This window comes from Parus major, chromosome 3, assembly GCF_001522545.3.
Source record: "Parus major isolate Abel chromosome 3, Parus_major1.1, whole genome shotgun sequence".
Lineage (NCBI taxonomy): Eukaryota > Metazoa > Chordata > Aves > Passeriformes > Paridae > Parus > Parus major.
In genome coordinates, this window is record NC_031770.1 from 110,756,359 (window position 1) to 110,773,867 (window position 17,509).

General features: G+C 43.5%; 1 protein-coding gene across 2 annotated transcripts in view; it reads right to left on the bottom strand.

Annotated features, from left to right (window-relative positions):
• Positions 1-17,509, bottom strand: part of MSRA (methionine sulfoxide reductase A) — a 234,326-nt gene that overhangs the window by 128,233 nt on the left and 88,584 nt on the right. For both annotated transcript variants that reach the window (XM_015620969.3, XM_015620970.3), the window contains exon 3: positions 542-661. In XM_015620969.3, coding sequence (XP_015476455.1) covers positions 542-661 — 120 coding nt within the window. The remainder of the gene's footprint in view (positions 1-541; positions 662-17,509) is intronic.

Here is a 17,509-nt window from a genome sequence, read left to right on the forward strand (position 1 = left end):
CTCACAGCACCTCTGCACCGGGCTTCAAGTGTCCATTTTTATTTGTTCATGTCACTTTTCACACCCTTTCCAGAGTTTGTCACTAAGAACAAGCCCCAGCGTCAGCATTTGGCATAAAAATGTTAACAAGAAAATAGACCAAAGGAAAACTTCCAAGTGAGTCCAGCAAAACCAGGATTTTCTCCACCAGCAGCATTAGCTGGCTGCCAGGGGTTCTGTGGTTCAGAAAGAAACTGCTTTGGGGTTTTGTAGTGCAGAGTGAAAAAGAAATGCAAGGGTTTGGCCTGGAAATGACAGGATGCTGTGCACTGAACTGTGTGAGAAATTAACAGATTATTAATCAGAACAGAGTATGTGCTCATACATTCATTATTAGGAGACAGCAATGGGATGGGCATCCACAGATTTCAATACAGTTTAGGATGTAAAGCCACCCCCAAGTCTCCTTAGTCACTGCAGTCACTCATTTCACTCCTCGTTGTCATTAATAATTCAGGATAATTCTGCTCCTGACCCTTGGAAATAAAGAGGAAGGACTCACCTGAGCACACCTCTTTGTAGGTGGGGTTTGGGGTATGTCCTCCTGCATAACCCACTTGAGTGGAGTAGACTCCTTTCTGCCTCCAGAACTTCCTCTCAGCTCCCCAAAAGCAGCCCATACCTGAAAAAGGCACAAAATACACATTGTCAGGTCAAAATCTGCCAATACTCAATCACTCATTTGCATATTAATTGATACAGGGCATAGTGGAAGGAACATCTATAGGCAGCACCTGCTGGTTATGTGTTTTCCAAGTTTATTTATAGGGTAACTATAAAGAGAAATCCATTCTGCATCAGAGCACGACTCAAACACAGCTTGATTTATGCTTCTGAATATCAATTTATCACAGAGGGCAAACCTTGGAAGGGCTCAAGGCCTGAACAAGGAGAATTCTCATGCAGACACCAAAAAAAAAGTTCCTTACAAGGCAATTGTGCTGTTTGTACAGCACCATTTTTACCTGAGCTGATTAGGAAGCTGTCAAAACACAATAATTTGTATTAATGGCAAACAGTTATTTAATTTTCTGCTTTCAGGCAGAGGTGGCAGCAATAATGGATTGTATTATATGTTATATAAAGGGAAAAATGCTTCAGTTGAACAATTTATGCACAGAGATATTTGATGTTCAGACAAGATTTTTTGTAGTCATTCACCCCCATAGCCAATTATCAAAGGACATCAGACAGTTTAAGGGTGTAAATTAAAACCTCTCCTGGTTAAAGGAATTAAGAAGCAAACACACCAACACTGACAATTGTCTGATGGCTTTGTTAAACAAATGTTTAAGGGACTATTTATTAAATTATTTATTTAGAGTGTCATGGAGATTCCAGTATTGTCAAGCTGGAGCAATGAATTTTCCTTTTCAGTTATAACATCCTGTTATTATTTCCTTTCTACCACAGTTGAAATGAAGACAGTAAAAATAAACTAAATATTAAATACACTATTTCTATATACACAGAAATCAGTGATCCATGAGAGTTTTCTCCTGGTATCACTGAAGATATGACAGGTTAAAAAGTCACAGAAATGATCCTTCAAATCACAACCAGAATGGAGCAGCCCCTCCTCCAACCTTGATGGCTCACAGTGCTCTTTCTTTGAACCTTCAGAGATTAACTTCAAATTTAAGTTTTAATGCACCTAAAAAGTACAGAAATGGGATTTCTACTTCTAATTCAGGTGCTTAATCAAGCTGCAGAAATTAAGAGCCAAGGCTGCTCCTGGAGATCCTGGGAAAGAGGCAGGAGCCTCCTGAGGACAATTCCTGCAGAAGACATAAATCGATGATGAAATTGCAGTTATTGTTCCTTGATTACAGAGATAACCAGAGCTCTTGGACTTGGGCTCCTAATCTAAAGCAGGCTGGTGGCTCCAAGCCCTGTCCAACCTGGCCTTGGACACTTCCAGGGATCCAGGGGCAGCCACAGCTTCTCTGGGCACCCTGTGCCAGGGCCTCACCACCCTCCCAGGGAACAATTCCTTCCCAATATCCCATCCATCCCTGCCCTCTGGCACTGGGAAGCCATTCCCTGTGTCCTGTCCCTCCATCCCTTGTCCCCAGTCCCTCTCCAGCTCTCCTGGAGCCCCTTTAGGCCCTGCAAGGGGCTCTGAGCTCTCCCTGGATCCTTCTCTTCTCCAGGTGAGCACCCCCAGCTCTCCCAGCCTGGCTCCAGAGCAGAGGAGCCATTGGAACTCTCATGGAATTGGGCACACCAAGGCTGTACAAAACTGCTTCCAAGGGTGATTTAACTTCTTTTGGGGGTTGTCCCTCAGATCCCAAATCTGTATCTACACAAGAAGCATGGAAAATAAACTTCTGCCCAACTCTAATACTTCAGTGCTTTGCATCCTTAATATTCCAAAGAATTTTGAGCTCCAGCTGCCTAAAATCCCATCTGTCCCCACAGCAAGTGAGGCTGAGGCTCTCGCTGGAATGACTCTGGAGCCAATTTATCAATCCAACACTGGCTGTTCAAACACGCTGAGCGGTGGCCAAGGAGCAAAATCATCCCTGCCAAGGAATAGGACAGACACACATTTTCTTCCACATCACATTCAGGGCTGGCACCTGAGCGTGAATGAGTGACCCCAGACTGAGGAGACAATCCAAACTCAGGTTTGAGTTCAGATACAGGCCAAATTTCAGATACAAAGTAGAAACGCTCATTCTTAGTGTTTTATTTCAGGGATTTCAATGTTCAGTAAGTACCTAATGTTGTTGTTGAAATCCCTGGTCATCAGGGCTATGACCTGATCTGTATTATTTGGGATTCTATCATTGATAATCATCTCTGACCCCTCTCTCCAGGGCAGTTAGGTAACCCTAACCCCATCCCTGCAGGGATTTAAAAGCCCTGTGGATGTGGCACTTGGGGACACGGGGCAGTGGTGGCCTTGGCAGAGCTGGGGGATGGTTGGACTTGGTCTTGGAGGACTCTTCCAACCTAAACTAATCTGTGACCCTGTGGATTTGAAGAGTGAGCTGTGTCCCCATCATGGACTCCTCCATTCTTCCCTCTTCCAGCTGATGCCTGAGTTCATTGTGCTGCCCTTTCCCAGAGAGAGGGATTTTATTCTCCTGAAGAACCGCTCTCATCATTTTCTCAAGTGCGCTGCCACCTCACACAAACAATAAATCCTCCCATCCCCGAGAACAGATAAAATTGAAATCTTTGTCATAATAAAACAACCTGCTGGTAAAGAGACATAATTTACAACAATCCAGCGCTAAATTGCTTTCCCCAGCATTAATCCATTCAGCTGATGTTTGTTATTCTGCTAAAGTGGTGCCACGTTCGACACAGAAATTGTCATAAGGAGAGAAATATTAACAATAAAATCCCACATAATATTCCAGAATTAGACACGTGAGCTCATGGAGTGCCTGTTTTCCAGAGCATTGGCTGCCTCTAGCCATGGTTAATATGGACAATTATTACCAAAACAGAGAAATCATTTCAGTTCAAGATTTCACATGGCCTTGTAGTACAAAGAAAAAAAAAAATAAAATGCTTGCTGCCCTTAATTATTACTACTTTAATAAGGAAACTGAAGAAATAAATAATTTAAAAAATAAATTTAAATAATTAAATAAAAACTCAGAGGGGGAAACAAAATAGTAAAAAAAAAAAGGAGGAAAAGAACCATAAAAGCAAAATAAGCCACCCATATTATAACTTAAAACTTGAAAACATGAATGTGATTTTAAACTATTCATGAAGTGATTTCCATAATCCCCAGTACTGGGGAAGTGAGTGCAGCTTTGGAGTTACAGAGGGAGCTTCTGGAGGCATTCCTAAGAGGAAGAAAAAAAAAGGAAATACAGGGAAACACACTCATGTTCCCAGAAAAAAAAAAAGTCTTATTTGAACATAATGGGTATTGCAGAGGAGTGTTTTAGCACTGAAGACATTTGTCACTTTTTAATTGCTAATTTGCAAAACAAAAACAAGAATAGTGATGAGTTTTGACTGACTCTTAATTGGAATTTCAAAAGGTATTTTAGAATTAGTTTTTTTTCTGGTTTTGAACTTCAAACCCAAACAGATTGAGACAGGAATTTTTAAATGTTCTAGCAGCCCTATGAAAAATATTAATCAAACAATTGGGGATTAAATTATAAAATCTATATTCCTTTCCAGCACCCACATCCATTTTCTCCAGCTATTCTCTTTATGGATCCATGCTCCTATAGATCCTCTGTACAAGGTTTTTTGTCACCAAGGACCCTGTGTTTCCATAGGCAACCCTGTAATTTGCATATTCCTAATAAATAGCATAAACTGAAATACTCTTCTAAAATAATGTAAGCACAGTGCTACTCTGATAAGAGATAAGCAACCCATTCTTGGAGATAAAAAAAATTTGAAATATTCCAAGACAAGCAGAGCAGAATGGAACCCCAGGTGCTTGCAGGGATGAGCAGCTTTATGGATTAACCACACTGACCAGGTCTCCATTGGCTGCACGGGAGCTTCGACATCCAGGGATTCATTTATTTGCCTAAATGGAGACATTTGGGATCATTTGAGATGCCTGAGGATATCTGGGACATTTGTGTGCACAAGGCTGACATAAATGACACAGAATTTGGGAGAAACATGTGAAAGGGCAGGGAAAACGCGCCTGGACATGGCAAATGGAACTCATGGAATCATGGAATGGTTTGGGTGGGAAGGGACCTTAAAGCCCATCCCATCCCACCCCTGCCATGGGCAGGGACACCTTCCTCTATCCCAGGTTGATCCAAGCCCTGCCCAGCCTGGCCTTGGACACTTCCAGGGATCCAGGGACAGCCACAGCTTCTCTGGGCACCCTGTGCCAGGGCCTCCCCACCCTCACAGGGAACAATTCCTTCCCAATATCCCATCCATCCCTGCCCTCTGGCACTGGGAAGCCATTCCCTGTGTCTGTCCCTCCATCCCTTGTCCCCAGTCCCTCTCCAGCTCTCCTGGAGCCCCTTTAGGCCCTGGAAGGGGCTCTGAGCTCTCCCTGGATCCTTCTCTTCTCCAGGTGAGCACCCCCAGCTCTCCCAGCCTGGCTCCAGAGCAGAGGGGCTCCAGCCCTTGGAACATCTCCGTGGTCTCCTCTGGACTCTCTCCAGCAGCTCCACGTCCTCCACATATCCCAAAGCTCCAGGTGGGTCTCACCAGAGCATCCCATTTACATATTTTAAGGCAGGAGAAACCAGTCCCTACTCCAGACACAGATATTACAAAACCCTGAGAATCTCTGAATCTGAAGTTGAATCAAATCTCCCAAAATACAGTGATTTTTGTCTGAAAGTTGCTTATTTCTCTTCCACATCCATAAAAAATGACCAACCTGACGAGATCAGTAGGACTCCGTGCTGCAGAGACAAAATTACTAATTCCATCATTATCTATCCTCATAACAATATTCACAGCTTGTAATATTGTTAATTCTTTTTTTTTTTTTTTTTTGTACTGTGTACAGAAGCCATCACAGAGAACCAAAAAACTGATTGGAAAACTAACTTGAGAACTATTCAACATTCCAGACATTTTCTCCCAATCTTAGGAGGAACTCCACAATCTCTAAAGGAGCCCTTACCTGACCTTTGTTCTGAACTCTTCTCCAATACCTGTTTCCATCACATCTCAGTGTTCCCTGGTCTCCACGAAGATTCCCTAATGTAAACCCCTATTTATAATTCCATTATGCAAATGAGCACAGGCAGTAAATTTACATCAGAAGGGTATTCCTGATCCAAACTCCATCCTCACAAGCTGCACCCATTCTGTGCTAATTAACATCCATTAACTCCTGAGCTCGGTGGAAGCTTCCGGGACCCTCAGCCTCCCATTTATTCCATTTATTTGAAGAAACTCACAGTGGGTGCATTGTGTTCTGTACTGGCCAATTTTCATCTTTTATAATATACACATATGCAGTGTTTTCATTTGTGGAATATTTTTTAATTCCTTTTGTCCTTTGTGGAATATCCTTCTCTGACGGCATCAGGTGCAGACACACCTGACTCCCCACCGACCTTTCCCTCCTGCCAGCTTTATTTCCCTCTCTCCCTGCCTTCCCAGCAGTCCAACAGGACATCCAGAAGACTCCTTTTTTTGTCATATTTTGAAGAATGAATGCTTCATTTCCTTGGCATGCCAAGCCTCTGCTGGCCCGCCGCCTGCCATCCCTACACCCACACTCCAAGGCACTTTTCCATGCAGCAGATTAAGGAGCTGTTCCCATGCCAGCAATGCTTCGCTGAGGAAGATGAACTGCAAAGGACACGGATCCTGCTCCTCCTTCTGTTAGCAGGATTTCGGGATATATTCCACCAGCTGGGAGGGGTGTGTGGGGTGGGGGGGAAATGTCAGCTTTAAATATAATAAAACGTGCTGGGAGAACAAAGAGCAGAGTCCTGGAAACCTCTTGCCAATGCCCAGAGGAGAGGAAGGAGCGGGACAGGATCTTTCCAGACGGAGGAGCCTCTCCTGCCAGGCTCCGCTCTGAGTCCCTGGGAGCAGTGGCTGTGCCAGCTGCTCCAGTGCCACAGGATCCAGCCACAGGCTGCTCCCATACATTGAGGCAGCAAAGGACAGCCAAGAGCACATCCCACCGGCTATCTCGGAGCTTCCTGCCCGAGCCAGCATCTCCAGGAGCTGGAGGCACAGCTGCCAGGATCCTGCTTCCCTTGGCCAGCGCAGGACTTGGCCCAGATTTTGAATACGATTGATTTTGTTCCCTCTGTAAAATCTGGAGAAGGAAATGCTCAGCTGCTTTGTACTGAAATGATTTTTTTTCTTTTTTTGTTTCCCCCACCCCATCCCTCCCCAGTTGGAAGGAATAAATTGAGCCTCGACGAGTTCCATCCCTATAGAATAATGCTCATTCCATACATTTCAGCCAAATGCCGAGTGTGATTGGCATTTTCCTCCTTAAAAAAACTGTGGAGAGCAGTTGGTACAGCTGATTGATTGAAGACAGTCCAAGTACTGATATTTCTGAGCACAGAGCCAAAGGGATATTGATGCTCTGTGCTGTGAAATTGTGCAGACCATTAATTCTAAGAACTTCTCAGGCTGAGGAGGGGACCTTGGCTTCACCGTGGAAGGTCACGATAAGACCTTGGTGAGCACCACTGTGTTCCCTCCCAAAAAATAATGTGGGCAAGTAGGTGGCAAGGAAGCTGTGATGGGAACCTGCAGGTCTCTGGAGGATCTGTTGGGGAGATTCCACGGAGATGTTCCAAGGGCTGGAGCCCCTCTGCTCTGGAGCCAGGCTGGGAGAGCTGGGGGTGCTCACCTGGAGAAGAGAAGGATCCAGGGAGAGCTCAGAGCCCCTTCCAGGGCCTAAAGGGGCACGGCATCGGGATGGATGGGATATTGGGAAGGAATTGTTCCCTGTGAGGGTGGTGAGGCCCTGGCACAGGGTGCCCAGAGAAGCTGTGGCTGCCCCTGGATCCCTGGAAGTGTCCAAGGCCAGGCTGGACAGGGCTGGGAACAACCTGGGATAGAGGGAGGTGTCCCTGCCCATGGCAGAGGGTGGAACTGGATGAGCTTTAATGTCCCTTCCCACCCAAACCATTCTGAGTGTCCATGATCCCCCTGTTTGGATAATGAGATTAAAATGTCCTGGGAACATCCAGAATATCCAGTTTACACACAGTGGATGTTCACCTGCCTACCATAATTTTTCTTGACTTTATATAACTCCATAGGACCAGATTCTCAAAAGATTAACTTTTTCTGTCTAGAGGGAAATACTCCTGTCAGTCCCTTTGGCCCCACTCCGATTGTGGATACAAACCCAAGAGCAAACTGGATCTCAAATCCCTTGGGAAGTGAGCAGAAACAGCTTTGTTGAAGGCTTTGATACTGTCTGTGCACTTACACAACTCTTATTAAGGCCTTGAAAATCTAAAATGATCAAAGCCATGTCCTCAAGATAAAAATACAGCATGAAACTACCCCAGAGCCTTTGTTCTGAATATTTTCAAGTCCTTGTCGAGGATCTGGAAAGAATTCCAGAGTCAGATTGAAATGCTCTCTCATCTTTTGCACAGCACTGAGATTCGCAAGGGTGCTTTGGCAGCCATCTGGATCCATACAGGATTAATGTTATCAATCAGGATTTAAAACAAAATTGTACCATTGATACCCTCAGGGGTTTAACATCCAGCAGCCCCTGAATATCTGAGCAATCACAGAATATTTGAGATCACTGGGAAACAATCAGCTAAGAAATGGTTGGGAGGAATAGGGAAAAAAACGGTGAAATGGAGAACAAGTTGAGCTGAAAGAAATAAAACTGCTGATGACAGATGGCATTAAGAGGATGATCTTCCTCGATGAGCGTTGGCTCTAATGCTCCAACAGGGTTGATAAATATGTTGAACAGCTTGCCTGGGGCAAGTCAAACAAAGCCCTGGGCAAGAAATTTAAAATGCAGTTTGCCTAACAGAGCAACTAAAGAGGAATTTCTTGGCTCACCGTTTTGCCAAGATGTGTTCTGTTCACACTGCATGAATTCCCAGGGAAACTGTTGGGTTTGCTTCTTTTTTTTTTTCTTTTTTTTTCTTTTTTTTTTTTCCATAGGAGAAGCAGAAGCCTCATGTTCATTCAAATTAACAAATGCCCAGGAAATTGGTTCCTGCCTGTGGCTGCTGACGTTGGACGCGGGCGTGGGCACGTGTTTGTGTACGGATGGATGTTTGGATAAAAGCTGCACAACAGATTATTGCAAAAGGAAAAGCAGATTATCATCAGAGGGAAGGAATATTTTACTGTCAAGAGAAAAACTGCCATGTTTTCAGCACGGGAAATGTGTCAGAAGGATGACTTTGGAAAAAAACCCTTGAAGACAACAGCACTCAAACTGGGAAAAGCAATGGGGAGATACAGAAAACGACTGCAAAATGTGTTTATCAAACCCATCCTAAAGCATGTTACAAGCTATAAATAATACAAACTCAACAGGATTCAAACAAAGCTGAAGCCAATATCCAGAATGTTAATAAGGCATAAAGCACAGTTGCTCTGAACTTCCCAGGCAGAACACAAGAGGTTTCACATATTCCTATTTCAATGCAATTTAGAGCTTAACCAGCAGAGAGCAGGGACAGACCCAGCACTTCCCAGGGTGGCCTTATTCACTGCCTCCACATCCTTTCCCACCCAAAAAGCAGGAATATTTAAACCATTTATTGTCTCAAAAATCAACAGAGCTGCTTTCTGGTGACTCCACACAATAAAATTCCATTGCCAAAATTCTCTGTTGGAAAACTTGCCTCTGTTGGAAAACTTGCCTCTAATTCCCACAAACTGGAATGTACAGCCCAGCCAAAAAATCATTCCTGGTGACCTGAAAGGTTCTCGTCACACACTGGAAGGAGAATATGGAAAAGCAGCAAAAGGCCAAACTTTGTGGCCTTTGAGAGCTGGCCCAGAATGTCCCTGTGTCCGTGACACTTCCCCAAACCTGGCAGAGCCAGGAGAACAATGGTGCACCTCAATTTCCACCCATGGGCGGCACCCGGAGCCTCCAGAAGTTCACAAAGGATCTGAATAATCAGAATCTCAATAATCCACTTTTCAAGAAGAGAACTTGTGAGAGTGAAGAAAGCCAAGAACTTTGTCAGTTCTTCCCTCTCTTTTTCCTTAATCTTGGGATACAGACTTTGTTTTTAATCACTGCAAATAATGAAACCTCATATAATTTATAATATATTAAATATTATTTAAATACTCCACAATTGAGGTATGAGTGGTACCAAAGCAAAAGAAAGAATCCTTTTTGGATAAATACCAAAGGATCCCAATCACAGGTCTTTGTTAAAAATCTCTTTCTCGTTTCTTGCCTGTAACTTTCAAAGGTCGGACTTGATGATCTGAGAGGTCTTTTCCAACCTTAGAGTCTCTGATTCTGTGTCTGTTGAGTAAGACAAACACAACTTGATAAAAGCTTGATAAAAAGGAAGTTTTTTCTTTCACAAATTTTGCTTGGTTTGTATTCTTCAGTAAAACTTGGGATAAGTCAAAGTCATGGCCCCAAGGCTGCCAGAGCTCTGGGAGTGTTTGGACAACGCTCTCAGGCACAGGGTGGGATTTATGGGGTGTCCTGTGCCACAGGATCAATCAATGACCCTGGTGGGTCTCTTCCAACTCAGGATACTTCATGATTCCCTGAAGATCAGGCATGAGAGAATAAGAAACGGAAACGTCTAAAAATAAATTGAGAATTCATCCAAAGAAACAGTTCATTGTCTTACTCCTAAATGTTTCCAGGGTAAAAATTGCGTTTGGTCTTTAATCATGGGAACATCACATATCCCAGACTGGTCTGGGTTGGAATGGACCTTAAAGCTGGTGTCATTCCACCCCTCTTCCACTAGATCAGGTCAAGGTCCAGTCTAGTCCATAGATTAAATTGAGTTTCATTCATGAAAATGAACTGAAATCTGTCTACTTGGCTTTGTATAAATCATCAATCCCATTATATTTAGACAGGTGGAGCACTGGGAAAAAACAAGATGAGCTGAAGGCTTTGGGAATTCAAGGCTGAACTCAGACTCTTTTTAGAATTGAGAGTTTTTCTCTCTGAAGCCGATTTCCATCATCAGCAGTGCTGCTATTTTCAAACCCACAGAACAAAACAGCAACATCCCCAAAAGTTGCCTTTTTATATTTACAGGGTCGTTCATATTCCCACATTCCATAAACATCAAAGAGAACTGTCACAAACTGTAAAATTCAGGAAGGGGAAACCAATAAACACCTGTTTCCTTTCATGTTTGGGGATTTGGGAATGCAGCTGATTGAATGTTTGTGGCTGGGATCAACAGGCAGCATTTTCCATGAACAACTGACTGATAGCCAAAGCAATATTGCACCACAAATGGACCTGACCCGCAGGAAAGAAGAGCTATTCACAAAGCAGGAACAATCAGTCCTTAAGTGCAAAGTGTTGAGATTAAAATTGCTTCTGTTTCATGTCTAATCCATTAAAGAGTCATCTCAAGGAGTCCTGTAGGCACCTGATGTTTCTTGGCCACAAATATGATTCTTCAAGTGTCCCAAGGACACAGAAGAAAATGTCAAAGTTTATGGTCAGAAATCTGATTCCTTGAACTATTTGGTTACTCCTTCTAATTTCTCTTATCAAATAAATTATTTGATCAATGAAAATGTGATGAATAAAAGCATCAGAAGTTCTTAGCACAGCCCTGAATTGTCCAAAAATGGAATCAAACTTATCATAGAATGGTTTGGGTTGGAAGGGACCCTAAAGATCATCCAGTCCCACCCCCTGCTATGGGCAGGGACATCTCCCACTATCCCAGGTTGCTCCAAGCCACATCCAGCCTGGCCTTGGACACTTCCAGGGATCCAGGGGCAGCCACAGCTTCTCTGGGCACCCTGTGCCAGGGCCTCCCCACCCTCACAGGGAAGGATTCCTTGCTAATACCCAATTTAAATCTGCCCTCTGTTGATTTGGAGCCATTCATTACGTCTTGTCCTGTTACTCCAGATCTTGTTCCAAAGTCCCTCTTCAGCTTTCTTGCAGTTCTCCTCAGGTATTGGGAGGGCAAGGAAGTCACCCTAAAGCATCTCTTCTCCAGGCTGAACAATCCCAGTCCTCTCAGCCTTTCCCACAGCAGAGCTGCTCCATCCCTCTGCTCATCCTGGTGCCTCCTCTGGACTCTCCCCAGCAGCTCCACATCCCTCAGATGTTGGAGCCCAGATCTGGAGGCAGCTCTGCAGGTGAGGTCTCACCCGAGGAGGGCAGAGGGGCAGAATCTCCCCCTCCCCTGCTGCCCACTGAGGTTTCTGAGCTGGGTCATGTCCAGCTCCCACCCACCAGCAGCACCCCCAAGTCCTTTTTCCAGGGCTGCTCCATCCCTTCATCCCCAGCCTGGATTGATCCCGGGGGCTGCCCCAACCCAGGTGCAGCACCTGAATCTGAACGAGCACAGCAGAAAGCTCACGGATTCAGTCACTAAAGAACACTAAAGTCACTAAAGAACAAATCATGCCTCAACCTGGCCTCCTCTGTTCTTTAAAGAAGAGAGAAGTTTCTTAATATATTATGTTTCCAAAGTCTGTTAGGGATAAAAAGAACCGCTGCTACAATAATGTGGTGAAGAGATTGAGATAGAGCTACACGGTCCTATCATCAAGCTGATTATTTGCTTCATTGCAAAGCATCACATCTTTAGTTCAGCCATTGATTTGAGGCTTTCAAATCATTTTGTGATCTTCCTTCACTCTGAGCATTCCAGCGCTTGGCAGAGATTCATTTTAGATCATCCCCGGTCATTTGCCACACTTTAGTGCTCCACTACTCAAGTAGAACTTGATGTACACAGAAAATAAGAGATGTCATCAGGGCTGTGTAATCCATTTCATATAAATCCATCTCTGCAATAACACCCAAGCCTTACCCTTGTCTTGTGAAAATCTCTCTAATCTCCCAAGCCACCTTGGGGAGCTTGAGATAGAGAGAAGCAAAACAAAATATATTCTACTCTTATAAAAGCAAAGAGCCACGTTTTGTTACCAGCAAAATAGGAATCACTTCTAGGGCCTTGCTGCAGAAAATAATAACTTGTTTACAAGGTTTGTTTACTGCAAGGAATAGAAAAATTGCCTTTTCTTTCCTTTTTTTCTGATGACTATTGCTGAGTTAAATGAACTTCCATAGCCACATTCAGCAAAAGTAATCTCATATTCCTTATTATATTCGTAGCCTTAGATTTCAAACAACAATAGAAAGCTGTAGGCACCCTGACAATTATTTAAACCTACAATCTGTAATTGCTCAGGAGCAAAAAAATAATTACATTCAAATAACAAGCAATTCAAGCAGCCCTTTTGTCCTCCTTTACCCTTAACCCTTTTCCAAACCAATAAATGCCTTCCAAGTGCACCTAGATCATTCAAATGGATCTATTTTGAACCATAGCTGTCCTTAATGGAAATATGGAAGTTCCAAGAGTTATTTTCTCATCTGTGGCGAGCCAGTGAAATGATGGTGAGTTCTCACTTGCAAAAGAGAATAACTCTTCCTACCCATCTCCAAAAAAAAAAAAAAAAAACCCCAAAGATAATTACTCAAGAAAATACCGGAGTAGATTGTTAGAGAAAAACTAATTTGTATCCAAAGGGGCAGACAGAGGCCAAATATTAATGTGGTTAGTCATTCACCCATCGTGCAGCTCAATCATTCCCAAAAACCCTGGAGTGGCAGCGTTGGACAGAAAGGAACTATAAAAAACGCTGAGGCAGAGTGGCACCAATGGCTTGGCAAAGGAATTGCCAGCAAAGTCCATGACCTGCAGCTCTCCAGATCCATGGTTTCCACAGACATCCCAAAAAAAGCGCCCTGTGCCCTCCAGCTGTGGTTGGCAGGAGACTGAGCAGAAGGGCTGCAGTAAACAGCCCCTCTAACCCTGGATTTTGGGGAGTCTCTGCCACAGATCCTTGTGTGAATGTGTTTGGATAACTTCAGCTATCCACCCAGGCTGGGATAACTCCACAGTCACCGGGACAGAGCTGTGGTGCCTCAGGGTGGGAGCAGTGAGAGCCCATCCCATGCTCTGCATCCAGCCCACCTGAGCCCCAGCACTCCTCCCATATCCACACCACAGACACATCCAGAACGAGCTGTTGTCTCGCTTACAGCATCACTGTGCAATCAGTCATTTCATCTCCTTGGGAATTCTGGGGGTTTTTATGGACATACAACTCAAAGGCAGCTCTGGGGCAATTACTGGGATGTTTATCAAGTTTGCAAAATTTGTCTGGCAGAAAAAGATTCACAAATACCTTTAAATCTTTATTTCTCGTGACTAATCACAGAATGAAAGGATGGGTTTGGAAGGGAACTTAAAGATCATCCACTGCCACCCTCTGCCATGGGCAGGGACACCTTCCACCATCCCAGGTTGATCCAAGCCCTGTCCAGCCTGGCCTTGGACACTTCCAGGGATCCAGGGACAGCCACAGCTTCTCTGGGCACCCTGTGCCAGGGCCTCACCACCCTCACAGCCAACAATTCCTGCCCAATATCCCATCCATCCCTGCCCTCTGGCAGTGGGAAGCCATTCCCTGTGTCCTGTCCCTCCATCCCTTGTCCCAAGTCCCTCTTCTGGAGCCCCTTTATTCCCTGGAAGGGGCTCTGATGTCTCCCTGGATTCTTCTTTTCTCCAGGCTGTCCAAGTTACCCAGGATACCCAGGATGAATTACTCCCAGATTCACACAGAGGTGTCCAGCAAACCACACAGTGGTGTGAAGAGAAACCATGTGAGTAACCAAAAGCCCTTCTGCATCTAAAAAAACATGCCCAGATCTTTAATGCAGTGAAATAATCTTGGGTTTATGGGTCTCCAGAAAACAAAGCAAATGAAAATCTCTTCATATACCCCAGGGATAAACCCCATCCCACTGGCTGAGTCTGAGTTTCACCATTTTAACATTTAAACACCTACCCTTGTCCTCTCTTGGCTTGTCAGGAAAATTCCACAGAGTTACCCGAGTGAAGCCCATCCTGCTGTGCAGGGATTGTCTGGAGCCTTGGGATGTCCTCAGCTGGTGCAAATTCAGGGACTGACAGCGCACGAGGGACAGACGCAGTGACAACAACATTCCTGACCACGTTTTCCATCCCAGAAGAGCCAAGAAAAGCTCATTAAATAAACGAGGCTCCATGTCACCCCTTTGGATACCAGGAGGGCACCCTGCCCTCCCTCCATCCCTAATTCCAAACACATCCCAGCATTCCACTCCAGCTCCACCCCCTCGACTCCAGCACATGTCTGCTTCTGCATAATTCATTACATGACTCTCAATAATTTTCAGTCAAGGTTCAAGCAGGAATATGTCACACCAGTATTAGATTATTTATGAGCATAATGTTGGATTTAAGCCAATGACACACCAATAAATTTTATCTCCAAGCCTGACATATCTCATGCTGTTTTCCCTGGCTCACAAACAAATAACTACGGCTGTCTCAGAATTACTCACATTCAACTTAAACCAGAATGGGTTTTTTGTGATTAGTTCTTATCTTGCCTCAAAAACTGATCATGTTGTTTCTTTCTTCCAGAGGCTGAAGTGTGGTTTTGCCTTCATTTCTCAAGTGTGTCCTGCACAGAGAACAAATTCAGGTATTCCAGAATAAAAATCTGGAATAAGGTGCTGTTTGAGTCTCTTAAAGGATGGAGTTTTTACTCTTTTCTAAAGACAAAAGACTTTTTGTCACCCAGGAGAAGCAGAGCCTGTACCAGTCACCATAAATTCCCATTGAAAATAATCTGAGCATTACCCAAAATAAACTAATAAATAATGTACCAATAATACATAAACACACATTATATATAAATGTTTCTTAATATAAATATTGTTATATAAATATGTACTGGGACATAAAGGATTTGTGGAGCAATTCTAGGAGCAATTCTTCCCATCCAACCTCATGCAAACTTGGAATAACTGCACTGAAATCTCCACAATTTGTGTTCACCTGTGACAAAAGGTGCCCAAGCTCCCATGACAGCCACTGGAGATCCAGTTGCAATGGAATGAGATGACCTTCAAGGTCCTTTCCAACCCAAACTATTCTGGAATTATATTCCAATTGAGCCTTCCACGTTTCAGGAGTATTTCTGAGCCAGTATTTTAAAAGTTGGTGGAGATTTTTGTATCTTTGATCTGGAGTAAAGTTATCTAATGATGTATTTTTTCAGTAACTTCATCAGATAAGAAAAACCCCTGAAAATCAGGGAAATCACTCTAAATTCTCCCAAACTAAATAACCCAGTAGTAAGTAATCCATATTTTTTAATATAGGACCCTCTTTGCTGTGTCTCACACACCCAGATCTAAAATTTCCAGGCTGTGCCAGCATTTTTATTGTGAAGATAAATCCATTAGGATCCGCTGACAACACTTTGTGGATGTCACAATATATCTGAAATGATCAAAACAGCACCACTTTCCCCCTCCAAAAACCCTCTTACATATTTTTTTTGGTGGCTGAACAGAATAAATCATTAGCACTCCGTGTGTTTTATTCCGTGTCACCACTCTCTGTGCTTTATTAGCAGGAATCCAAGGATAAATCCGATGGTAAATGTGCCCATCCCAGCACATAAACAAACACACACACAAATATATCTCCTGCAAAGCAGCATCAATCTGATCAGGGCGGCCTCCAGTCATTAACAGGATAATTTACTTCTATTTCCAACTTAAACCAACTCAGAATGATGCCAAGCATATGTTCCTCCTGCTCATTGATACACTCCTATTTATCACAGGCAAGGAATTACTTTTCTGCAAGGCTTTTGCAATTGCTCAAGGTGCTCCTGCTGCCTTTTTTGCATGGAAAATTAAAGAATAAATTGGTAAAATAAAAGAACAAAAACCCGTAAATAAATAAAATATTACTAAATTTTAAAAATTAATATATAGATAAATAGAAAAATAATGATCCTCTTCAAGACAATTCCTGCAGCTGGAGATCACCAAGCCCTATCCCAGAAGTCATGGAAATTAACTGTGTCTCTTCTGCTCCTTTCTGTGGCAGTACCTCCAAAAGATAATTAAAAGGTTGTTTTAAGGTGAATGATGCTGATTAAAAAGCTGCAGTCTGACTTTTAAAAACCCCCAGATCTTCCCTAATGTGTAATAGCCACTCTAAGCAGAAATCACACAAAGCTGAATTCTTCATTACCTCAAGAAACCTAAATTAACATTAAAAACTCCCTGATGGAGAAGCACAGAAATTGTGTTTGAAGGCCACATTACTTTTGTTTTCTAAAGGAAAAAGAGATGTGGCTCCTTTGAAAGCAAAAGATGTTATGAAGGGTTGTGCTCATCAAGGACAGCTTTCACTTTGTGTTAGGGATATTTCATTGTCCCTTATTAGTGTTTATAAATGTCAGGAAATGTCCTTGGTGAGGACCAAGCAGAACTGTAGCATTTTGTTTTTATCAGGGTCTCCTTGCCCAGTGCTTTGCCCATTTACATTCCCACAAAGCTGATGCACAATTCCATCAAATCAGAGTGGCAGCATTTAAAGCACAATGCCCAGGATATTCCACAGGACGAGAGAAACTGAGTACTGACATTTTTATTTCGAAAGGTCACAGAGTTATGCGGTTTTTTCCTGTGTTTATCACCTTATTATACAACAGGTTTAGGGGTAAATTTTTAGTTCAGGGCTTTTCTGCTTGGGCTTTAAAATCAAAACAGAAAACATTCCCTGGAAATTACTTGAAAAATAACCCCGGAGCATTGGCCAGCAAACCAGAGAATCTCACTTCAGGAGAGGTTGTGAGGTAGAAGATGACCTGAGGAGAAGGATTTGGGGATGGTGGTGAAGGAGAAGCTGGACACACCCTGACCATGAGTACTGAACCCCCCTCCATGTCCTGGGCTGATCCCCCAGTGTGGGCAGCAGGGGAGGGGAGGGATTCT